The sequence below is a fragment of the Tyto alba genome, unplaced genomic scaffold, assembly GCF_018691265.1.
Source record: "Tyto alba isolate M040663 unplaced genomic scaffold, T.alba_DEE_v4.0 Super-Scaffold_2, whole genome shotgun sequence".
Classification (NCBI taxonomy): domain Eukaryota; kingdom Metazoa; phylum Chordata; class Aves; order Strigiformes; family Tytonidae; genus Tyto; species Tyto alba.
Window position 1 is genome coordinate 15,664,247 of NW_024881282.1, and position 12,238 is coordinate 15,676,484.

Genomic DNA, 12,238 nt, shown 5'->3' on the forward strand with positions numbered 1-12,238 from the left:
CCTGTCCCTTTTGAAAAGTCCTATGCAATTAATTTTTCACTAGTATTCTTGGTAATTTAATATTCCTCAAAGTGATAATTCTTTGAAGCTAATGACAAACAGGCTTTCTTGAGTGTGTACCATTTTGAAGTACATATAAGTCATATATGTGAGAAACCGCACTATAGAAAATTCAAACAACACTGTCAAGAATAGATTTAATTTCTGTAGGAGTGCAGCTGTGTTGTGTTTATCAACTGGCTGAGATACCTATGCTTTGCAGGCTTAACCCAATCCCATCCATCACTGATTTTCCTTTCACCTGTGCTTTGTGTTTATGCTTTTTAATTATGTTTCACTTTCTTGAAAAGAAGTGGTACCACCTTCCTTGTGCTTACTTAAAATTTTAATGAGAGAAAATACGTGTATATCTTCTATTGTCTAGTAAAAAACATTTTCCAGATTACAACCAGACTTTAAAATTGGAGGGAGGTCTTATTCTAGGTTTCTGTACTAACTTCCAGTTTTTCACATTGACTTCATTACATGGTAATCTGTGCTTTCCAGCACAGCTTTGGTAAAACATATCTGTAAAAGTTTCTGTGTATGGACATGGGAATCCCAGTTTTAACAAGCCAATATACTTTTTAAAAGCAGTCTTGAATGTTTGCATGGTTTATTCTATGGCTCCATTAAATCCTTATTCCTGGTTTATTGCTCCAGTGCTCAGAGACTGGTTGAATTTCAAGTGATGCAACAGACCTAGGAAAAAGTCAGAAGGTTACAGCTGGGATTTTTTCAAAACTGTTTCAAAAATTTGCTATAAGAAGATTTCAAACATTTCCTATGTGCAGTTTAAAAAACAATGGATTCTGTATAGTATGTTTGCTTTATTACAAGTACCTGTTTTCTTCTTCCCTTGAATTTAGATGTACTTAGATACAGGGTTTGGGTTAGTGTTTATTACTAAGTTGCAGAGATGTGTAGCAAAGAAAATGTGACTTTTGATGAACATATAAATACATTTTTACTGCTTTTATTTCAGGCTGATCAGCTAATGTTTGCTCTACATTTTGTACGAGGAATGCACCCTGAGCTTTTTCAAGAGAATGTAAGTGCTAGAGGAGAAAATCCACAAGTGATTTACTTAAACTTAATATGAAGAGTAAATAAGTAAATAAAAAGTTTTTGTCAGTAAGTGTAGGACTTAAGATTTTAAATTGATATACTACTATATTTCTATGATAGTTACTTTTAGATGTCAACATTACAGTTATAGTTACCATGAAAAAGGTATGTAAATAGTTGCCTTTTAAAGAGGGGTCTAAAAGATGTTTATGAAGGGTTCTTGCATTCTTTTGCAGGAACTGTATCAGTGTTTCCTGCCACCATGTGGCTAGACATTTATCCACCCTTTCAGTTAAATATGGATATTCATTTATAAGTAAAGTGATGGTTACACATCTGTTTAACTGTGACCAAGGGTTGCTTGCACATCATGCCTTGGTGTTGAAATGCAGAAAAGGAATGCAAGACCTAGGGAGAAATTAAGTAAAAGTCTGATTCTGCAACCTGCAGTTGAAGACACTTAAAGGGAAGAGTCTTCCTTGAAGGTGAAGTAATTAAGTTATCTTTTGTGCATTTCAGCCACTGATTCTTCAGTGTCTTAAGAAATCCCTGGACTAGTGATCATTAATGTTCTCATTTACAAGTGTCTTCAAGAGTGCACTATGCTGAGAGTGTCCTTCTTGTATGTTGTTCACTGGCCACATAAGTATTGGATCCATTGCACCATAGTAGCCTATCTTTGAGAGGAATGATGAACTTATCCTGGAAAGGTTTATATTGATACAGGTTCAAACCACATTTAATGAAAATGACTGTCTATTAATTTTTCAGGCAAGTACTGCATTATTGGCATGTTCACAAAAAAATTAGATATGTCATGTGGCGCTTTTGGTGGTGGTCTGAATGAGCCTGAATCTGAAAATGCCTAATTTATGGGGAATTTACCTGTTGTTTAGAGTCTACCCTATTCACAACAAAATTGCAGCAGAAGTTAAGTACTGCTAACCCTTATTTCCAAAGGGCAGCACACATCTCAGTAACAGCATGTTTCTCTTTTTGAGTGTTAGATAATGCTTTTGACGAACATGGAGGCTCATAGTGAACTTACATGTTTCTGGTAAAATGGTACTTTTAGTGGTGATCAAATTGGTAACTCAAATTTAAACACCTATTAAAATTCACCTGACAGGTTATCCTAGCCTGTCTTTATAGGAAACAGGAAAAAAACAGACCAGCAAAGAAACAATTAGTTTAATTAGTTTAAATTAATTTTGTAAAATATGTCAGATGGTTTATCACTAAAATTGCTTACTTCTCTCCATTGCCCTTACAGGCAGACTAGACTAGCTGGCTGAGATGTAGATGCCAAAGTTATAGTTGTCTATAGTGTAGTGAAATTATTCCTATAAAGTCTCCCTGCAGTAAAACCTTATTCACAGTTGAGTCAATACAATACAATTGCTTAAATGTGGCTGATTAGTGTGAATCAAGACACATTTAATTATCTGAAATACCTACATGGAATAGAGAGACAAAGCTATGGCTTTCTGTACTAGAAGCTGGAGACCAGAAGGAGTATCAAGTGGTAGCAGATGTCAATTCACTAGAGGAGAGTCCATGGTAGGATAAAAGGTAAAAAACAGATAATACATTTGAAGAAAGTAATGGAACTTGATTATATGAAGGATGCAGGTTTAAGATAACAAGATTTAAGAAAGGTTGGTTGAAACCTTTTGATGTTATGAATGCAATGTAGTTTTCTTGCAGACATATGGATTGGATTGACCAAATGAAATCCCACAGTCTTTCAGCAATGAAGCTGCCTGATAAAAATAGATCAAATTGATCTTGTTGATAGAGGAATACCCTGGCTACTCTTCATTATTAGAACTTCCCTAATTCATCTTTATTATTTCTTTTCAGCTTCTGAAAATATCTTGCTTTATCTTTCTAGTCCTTGAGTTTATAAAGTATATGAAGGCAGCAACTTGCGAATTGCTTTCTGACTAAATTAAAGCCTGGCTATCTAGGCTTCTTAAGTATTTGTAAGTACTGCTTTATGTGTTGGTTGCTATTGTTTAGCATGCATTTCCATCAGCTATTAGAGCTCCTAACCAGCTTATTCTAGTTTACATATAGTGCACGTTCATGCCGTATCTGAGTACTCAAGAATTAAAACAGGCAAATTATACCAATAATTTTCTTACCTCTCTGAAGAGTAGAATTTATTTTAAGTTGTTAAGAAAAGAATGCTTGTGCAAAATATTTACTGAGGAAAATGAAGCTGAAGTGGTTATTCTTTTAAAGCTATTTCTTTTAAATCTTTTAATGTGATGCGGCTAGAAGTTGCTTATTATGCAGCTAGAGAATTTAGTATTCTAAGTCCCTGTCCCAAAAGAGTTCAACCTTCTGCACTTATGAATTTTTTGCACAGTGGTGAGAAATTTATAGTACAACTTCAACATTTTAGTATAGAATGCCTTGGCTCTTAGTAGAGACATTCTCTTACTGAATCAATATGTATAGATTTTTTCTGAGGTAGTTTTACATGTCTCTATACATGATACTTCTGCTTTTCTTCATAAAAATATTACACAATTTCTGGTTTTAAAACTGGGGAGCCTTCATGTATTTTTCTGTGCATGAGCATTTTCTTTGTAATTGGGAGAAGAACATTGGTTTGTAATTGAAAGAGTTGTTTCAAAACTCAGCTGGGTGCAAAAAGCTATGCTGTGGTCTGTATCAGAGTAGTACTAGATGATTGACTTTAATTTGGAATATGACTACTGTCTTTAACAAAAAAACAAAAAATTCTTTATCATAGTATTATAGATGCTGATTATGTAAAATTTCAATAGTTATGAAGATTTTTTAGTATGTGTCTTACCACCTCCAAATACAGCATTATGTCATTGCTACTATGTGTTTAAATACTTACCTAATCTATTTTAAAACAATTAAAAGCTGTCTTCCTGGATAGAAATACCAGATGTAAAAGATTTAATCATACATACATTCAACTTACATTCCCCTTTCTTAATGCAAAGTTATTCATAATACCAATCTATTATATTAAGTATTCCTCCTAATAATAGCATCTTTCGGATACTATAGCATGAAACATTACTGAAGCATGGATTCTGTAATTATCTGGTTTATGTGGGCTGCTGATGCCTCATCGGGCAGTATGTGCATCCTTGCCAACCACACATGTTAATTCTTGCTAGTCTATAGTAAGGAAAGCTGGGTTGGTGCTGAGAAGGATAGGGTTTCTCCTTTTCTTTCTTTTTCTTATAAAACACTGCAATCACTTAGCTTGGATTCTGCAAAAGAAATTACATACTGGTAGTATTGCCTAGAGTTTTAAAAATGTCTTATAACCCTTTCAGAATCTAGGCTTTAATTTGTTTATTTTCCTGTTTTTCCTACGTGCTACTACATATTAATCTTTATTCTTAAAGATGTTATGTGACTTATCTGAATTGTTCATTTATTCCCCCTAGGAATGGGAGACTTTTACAGGTGTGATCATTGGAGATACCATAAGAAAATCAGTAAGCTACATTTATTGGTGTATTTTGAAATAAGGAACATTTACTTAAATCCGGAAAAGTTAAAGTTGTAGTCTTATTATATTGTATAATTAATTCTATTAATATATTAAAGGAACAAATAACTTATCATGTAGTAATATAAGAATATAAAAACTTTTTGAACAAGCTAACTATTTTTATAATTTGCATTTTTTTTGCCTTTGTTGCCTTTTTTTTTTTTATTTTTCTGTTACCAGGATTACAATTTGTTTTTTCATAGGCATGTTTGAGGAGGCTTTAAGCCCTTTTCTGTAACTAAAATCAGTGTTTCCAAATATCTCTTTCTCCTGGAATCGTATGAGTCGTACTTTTTGTATGGATTGTTGGAATTGTCCATATACTTTGCTAACTTTGACATGCTTTTTTCCACAGCCTCAGAGTTCTACATCTGGAGATGTAGATTTTCGTAGATCTGAGATCTAGATTTTTGTACATGACAGATCTAGCTTGAGAAGCTTCTGTTGCATGGCTGACCAATCATGCTGTAGTTTACTAAGTGTCCCTCAACTCTGTTGAATCTGTATACTTTCAAAATAATCTTCCAGGAGAAAAGGGTGGAGAAAAAAGCTAAGCTTTCCACAGTTTTATCCATTATAGCCCTTCTTTGGACCAACTATTTTGACAAAGATTTTGAAAGGCATTTTTAGGAAACACAAGCCCAATCAGGAGTCGTGAGCTCAGTCTTTGGCTCATCTTTTGTTAATCCCCTCTTCTCTTTCATTCAAGGTCAGGCTACCTTGTTTCCATCAGGCTTAGCTGCAATTTTCGTCATTCATAATTACTTTTAACCTTTAGCCTTGTTTAGATATCTGTCAGGGTATCTTGTACATCCAGTGGTACAAGACAATGACCAGTGTGAGTACCTTATTTTAGAATATCCACGACACCAACTGTGTTCACATGCATGCTGGAAAAAGTGGCAAGTCACTTAAAACACAATGTATTATTCAACTTTTCTTACTTAGGCAGCTGGTAGCTAAAAAGATCCTTAAATTCCCAATTTCTCTAGCCCTTAGATGACTCTACAGGTATTGCATTTCAGTGTGAATATAGAATTCCCTCTTTATCTCTATGAAGTCTTTATAATTCTATTAAATGTCAAGTATTTTCTTGTTGTAGGTCATTTTCAAGCTGTGTGAGATCTGATTGTGTAATGGCATTTAAAACCAGTTCTACCTTTAACCCACCGAACACAGAACTCATAGATTTTGGAAAGACTGTGGGCATATGTGATTCAATCTCAATTCTAACTGGAATGTATAGTGCAGAATCCATCTCAAGTTTATTCCTACAATTGCTTCCAAGTTTCCTACTTTTGTTCTTCCTCAGACTTAATAACTTATGTCTGAGACATCCTTTTACAAGAACGCTTTCCTTTTTTTCTGCTGAGCATTTAAGGTTACTCTTGAAATTGATCAATGGTTGAGAGATCCAAGCATATTTCCATACAGAGACTGTCAGACTGGTTAATGGATACTGTAAGATTTTTTTATAAGAAATGATATAGTGAATCTACTGGAGCTTAAACTATGTTGTTTGTCCTTAGAATCCTCCATCCCCAACATCTAAGGAGCAGAAAAATAGAGCTGTGGCTAAACTTTACCAGTTCAGAGATGTCCAGAATTGATTCTTTGTCTGGTGAATTACCCCAGAATTGCCTTATGTGTGAAGAACCATCTTCTTCATGACTGCAAATACATGCAATTGAGTTATTTTTTGAAGTCATTTGCTCAAAGTACATATGCAGATAACCAATCACTTGAGTCGCTTGTTTTTAACGGAAAAAAAAAAAAACCTACTTAGAGTTGGGTGTGTCATACACATACTTTAAATGATGAAATATTTTCAGGCTCAGGTGGTTAAGCAAATGTTAATATGAACAGTATGTCTCAAATTTAAATCATTGGTAGTTTTGTTATGCCAGTTATGAACTTAGCAAAAGATCACAGAAAGATTCCTGATGTGAATGCCATTTTTATTAAAAACATGGGTTATGCAATTTTATTACTGAATATAGTGTTTCACAAAAATTTGTGTAACTTATGTGTGTAATGTAACTTGCTTCAATAAGGATTCACAAAGAAGTGTTCGTGACCAGATTCCCTCATGGATAGAACAGGACCGAGCCTGGGCAGTAGCGTCTTTGAAGGTATGCATCATGTGGTGGGTTGAATTTAACTTAACAGGCTTTGGTTTTAACAAATAGTAATTTGGACATGAATACTCAAATATGTATTTGTCAATTGGAAATATTTTGTTATTTTAAACTGTTCATTCTGTCTTATCCTTGAAAAAAAAAAAAAGCAACTGCTTTTTAAAAAAATTCATCTAATTTTTCTGAGCCTTTTCATGTACATCTCTACCCCATCTAACAGTAAATTTCAATATATATGAATGAACCTGTCATCGTACTAAGATTAGAAAATACTGTAAGCCTACCCAAGGTATTACAATTTCTATAGACAGAAAAATACACAGAGGAAAATTTGAAAGAATACTTAACTTGCAGGTTTCTCTTATGTAATGACTTTCACAAACCACTTCATATTGTATTAAAATCATAAACTGTTAATTGGGAAACTAGTTTTCTACTTACCAGATTTCCATGCACATCCTGAAAGGTATTTCAGTGTTTGTTATTGCTCAGATAAAGTAATTGCAAACTAAAACAAAAAACATTTTCTTGCTTTCTGCAACAGTCAATGAAGTCCTCTGATCCTATGGGAACTACATGAAAATACTAGTCCTTGAAATTCTGTCTTAGGCTCTTTTCCTCCTACATGTAGCTCAGCAGCAAGAAGGAAAACCTTAACCAGTCTTTGGCAAGGACTTCTGCTGCTAGACCCAGTGTTTGTTATTTTTCATTCGTTTTCACCAGGTAAGAGGAACAATTGAAATAATAGTGTAGCAGTCATTATTGCTAGGGGTTTAAAAAAACAACCAACCAAACAAAAAGTGAGTAACTGGGTGAACCAGTAGCATGTACCGATAGAAAAAGAACCTGGTCATGATTACAGGAAATGACTACAATTGGGTTGAGCCCAGAGTCTAAAAACAGAGAACCTAGAAGTTTAAAAACAGAAATACAGTGCAAATACAGAGTTCTCATTTCCAGGGAATGGGTAAACAAGTGGTTAATTTTAAAACCTACCCTTTTCTTCTTTAACTCTGAGGATAAAGTTGAATAATGTGATATGCACAAGTATTTACAGGTTTAGAGTCATAGTGGTATTTGTAAATTAATGAAAATATGCAATGTCCAAATAGCTATTCTTTATTGTTAAATATGCACTGTTTTATAGATTTCTCTCCCAAGTCTCTATCAGACACTTTGCTTTGAAGATGAAGGTCTGTGGCATACTTTTTCCCAGAGCTCTGTGTGTGAACAAGACTTTCCCTCTACTATTGTAAAAAGAATTTCCATATTTCAGCAGGTAATCTTTTCGTATTAAATTATTTAAAAATAATTATGAGTTCAGCATTGAAAGTAAGTTTTACATCTTGGGAATTTAGGCTTGAGGCCTGGTTGAACTATAAGCAGTGACAGTTATCTACATCGTCTTAGAGCTTAAATAGTTTATTAGTCTAAGGAAAATTTTTTTTTCCTATAATACATATTTAGTTCTCTCTTATCTGAGTCTTCTTTTGTGTTGGCATATTGGCTGCAACTGAGCATACCCTGTAAGGTAACAACCTCTTTATTTATATTCACAGAATTAATTTTATGAATTAGTATTAAAATTCTTTCATGGTTGTTTTATTACTGCAGAATTTGTCAGCTTGTTGGGCATCATTAATTTAGTTCATCACTGAATGTGCAAACTCACACATCTGACTGAAAATGACAAAATGCAGTAGCAGCCACTGCTTTTTAGAATAGTAGTCATGAAATACTCCTCTTCATGAAAGCTTGGTGGTTAAAGAACTTAGCAAGAATGTTGGAGGTGCAAGGTCCTTCCTCCACCTGGGGATCCTTCTCCTCTGGAAGAGGAAAATATCAATCCTCATGTGTTTATGGAAGAAAGGGTGTCATTACTTACTTTCAAATTACGCTGTGATTTTTTCATTTGAAGTCACTTCATATAAAGTGAAGGCCTGTCCAAAGAAGGGTTGGCATATAAAACAGTGTAGTTTCTTGTTGGTTGGCTCTTAGGTGCTCTCTATTTGGAATTTTTGTAGAGGAGGAGAATTTCTAAAATAACATGCATGGAATTTAGGAATAAGCCATTTTGGAAAGTAATTTGTCTGAGTCATTTCTGATTTGATGAAATACAGAAGAGCAATTCTTATGTGTGCAATGTGTTGTCATAAACATTCTGCATTTATAGGAAAATAAATCTGGAATGATCAGCATATTATGCACCTAGTTCCTTACATATAAAGTATTAAGAATGTTTCTGTTGATGAAATACACTGAAACTACCTGGTTAGATTTACCTGCCACTCATAAGTTAGTTTCTTTCAAACTGCACGTTAAACTTAAAAATAGTGCAGTAGCACTTAGTGTAATCTCAAGCTTAAAAAGTAATACTTTATTAAAAATTTGATGAAGTTAAATCTTTCCTCCAAAACTAACAACAAATATTCCAGACTTGGACACTGGAATGTGATGGTAGGCTCAGTATTGTGGTTTACAGGTCTACAAGTAAGGGGGTGGGAGAAGGGGTGTTGATTTTAACAAATAATTTCTACTGAAGTTGCATTAGTTGCCTGTGGTTGCCTGCACTGAACATTTGTAGGAAGTTAACTGTGAAACAGGTAGCTGGTAGGGAAATTGCTAATTTAATTTATATCTGAATTGATGAGCTGTTCATGTTCTGTAGTTTTTTGAAGAAGAGTAAAAGCATCTGCAGAACTAGGAAAGTTGAAAGTCAGAATGTCTCAGAAAAAGAAGTTAGATGTAAAACTCTAAAGATGTACTTAAACAAAGGAAATTCTTTCAAAACTGATTATTTTACTGTATTACTGCAGTGAAATCAGAAACATTAGTATTCCAGTTAGGACATTACTACTTAAATACATGTATAGAGTTGAGATTACCATTATAAAGCTAAGTGAGTTTTCTGTCATTCTAGCTACCCACATATCTACCTTTTTTCTAAAACATTGTAGAAAAAGTTCCAGTTTACACATAGACATTAGATGTAGATCTATCTTTTCATCCTATTAAAAGGAAAAGCTATTTATAAAAGAACAATTACACTAGATTATCTTGGAAAGGAATGATCAGATAGCACTATATATTCAGATAAAATAACTAACTTTGTTCTGAAGAGAAGTTTAAAGAATTCAGCCTTGTTAGAAGACTCTTGCTTTTTAAATTGTCACAATATACTTTTATAAACTCATCTCCCCTGAATATATTGTCTTTTAAGGTACTTGTGGTCCAGGCTGTCCGACCAGACAGGCTACAGAGTGCCATGGCTCTTTTTGCATGTAAAACCCTAGGTAAGTTAATTTTTCGCCAGGGTGTTTCTACACAGTTAAATTTTTTTTTATTTTGTCCTATGTTTCTCTTTTATTTTATAGCTCTTATGGAATAGCAAAGTTTTTGGATTTGAAAGTATGCTGATGTATTTGCTCATTTTGTTCTTGTAAAGTACGTTAAAAAGTGCTTTTAAAATGGTTTGGTTTATGCTGCATAGTGATTTAAAATATAATAAAAGATCTGGCACATTCTTTTAAGGAATTCTTGAACATGAGTAATTAAGAAAGGGGGATAGCTGGTTTTCTGTAAGTTTTACACTGAAATATTTTCCTTAAGACACAGATTTTCCAAAAATATTATTTAATTTAAAAGTAATTTACCATTAAAAACCATTAGGTTTGAGATTTTGTAAATTGGATTTCAAAACATTGTTTCATATTTTCAGTCACTTTTGTCAGTCTTAGACTGTAATGCAATTTTTACTGTCTATTTAGAAATACACATGATTTTGAGTGATTTAATACTACGATTTTCTATTTGTTCTAGTTTGTTTCCTCTCTGAGGCTTATTGTATCCAAAATTTGGGATTTATATTCAAAATAATCTTAATATTGCAATATAGCACACCAAAGCCAATTTTTAGCAGTTAATGGCAATGCGCCTATGGAAGATGAATTATGAATCTCTCATTGGATTGAATGCTGTAGTTTTAAAAGTCACCATCCCTATTATGTAGAGACAAGGCAGAATTTGTTGTTTTTAACATGGCACAGTGTCAGGACAGAAATGGGATTAACAGGAGGGAAAGGATCTAGATTATAAAGACCTTAAATGTGAGTGTCAAAGGCTGTTTTTAATGTGGTAGAAAATGAACGTGGAAAATTGACTTATAGGCTGCCAAGGTAACATGGCTGGACTTACATTTCCAGCACATGTGAAGATCTGCAGTTTGAATGATCTTGAGATGGGTGATTTTGCATGATAATGCAATAGATGAGTTACATATAAAAGACAATGACTGTGGTAGTTTTAAGTTCTTGATATATTATTAGTATAAGATTAGGTATAAATGCAGGTCTCTGATTCTTACATTTTTAATGATATTTGTATGAGAGTTTATTTTACTCCCTCTTTATGCTCTGTTTGTGGGCATTATTTGTTGGTCAAAATTGGTTCCATGTCTGCAACCAAGGCTGTTTTTTTCAGGAGTAAAGTTAGCCTGCTCTTTCAAACATTATTAGTCATAGAGAGGGTACTTATGTCACGGTGAGTGTACGAGTCCTATTCTGACAATGTCCTTGCCTGTTGGAATGAAATGACAAATGCGATCTGCAGTATACGTGGCTCAAAGCCCAGTAGACCTGCATGCAGAGTAAGTTTATTCACCCACTTACTGTCTTCTGAATCTTAATGTATTACATAAATCGGTTAGGTCTATTTTGATACCAGTTTCTTGGAGGCATTCCACAAGAGCATGTTTTTTGGTGAATGAAGCTACAGCCTCACGGAGGAAGGCATACCATTGACTCCATTTGTAGGCAAGGTTTTATTCACAGATTTTTCATGCGTGTGAATAAGATTATATTTTGAGATCATGTGATAAATCATGACTAGCGCTTTCCAATTAATAAAAGAGGTTGTGCTTGTATGAATATTTTTTTTCATATTTTTTTCTACTGTGTCTTTTTCAGTTGCAGGTACCCTTCACTTAGTTCAAAAGGGAACTATTAAGTTTCCAATCTCCTTTGGCTGTTTTCCTGTGAGAAAAATGAGTTCCACAAGAGCTGTAATAGCCTACAAGAAAGCCTTAGGCTTCTGTTTTATATAGATGTGGGATTTTTCCTTTTTTCATCTTTTACATATATTTTTAAATTTATAGATGAAGGGGGATTAAAATAATTTCTTTTGAAGATAAAATTCACAAGAATTTTCCATAAATGTATTTTGTGGGCACCCAAATTATGCTTATTTCTTTATTTTACATGCTATACTAAAATGCACCATGCTAGCAAGAAGCATTGACGGTATATTCCTAAATCATTCCATATTGCTCATTGAATTGGCTTTTTTTCATATCTGCTTTAACTTAATTTTTTGGGTCTGGCTACATCAGAAATTGTATTTAAAGAGGCTTGATTTTAATTATCTACATTTTCATATTCTTTAAAAA

At 33.6% G+C, this 12,238-nt stretch overlaps 1 protein-coding gene across 1 annotated transcript in view; it reads left to right on the forward strand.

Annotated features, from left to right (window-relative positions):
- The window catches only part of DYNC2H1 (dynein cytoplasmic 2 heavy chain 1), a 175,089-nt gene that overhangs the window by 83,601 nt on the left and 79,250 nt on the right, over positions 1 to 12,238 (forward strand). The window contains exons 71-75 of the mRNA XM_042792803.1: positions 1,025 to 1,090; positions 4,551 to 4,601; positions 6,712 to 6,789; positions 7,943 to 8,074; positions 10,016 to 10,088. Of these exons, the coding sequence (XP_042648737.1) occupies positions 1,025 to 1,090; positions 4,551 to 4,601; positions 6,712 to 6,789; positions 7,943 to 8,074; positions 10,016 to 10,088 (400 nt within the window). The remainder of the gene's footprint in view (positions 1 to 1,024; positions 1,091 to 4,550; positions 4,602 to 6,711; positions 6,790 to 7,942; positions 8,075 to 10,015; positions 10,089 to 12,238) is intronic.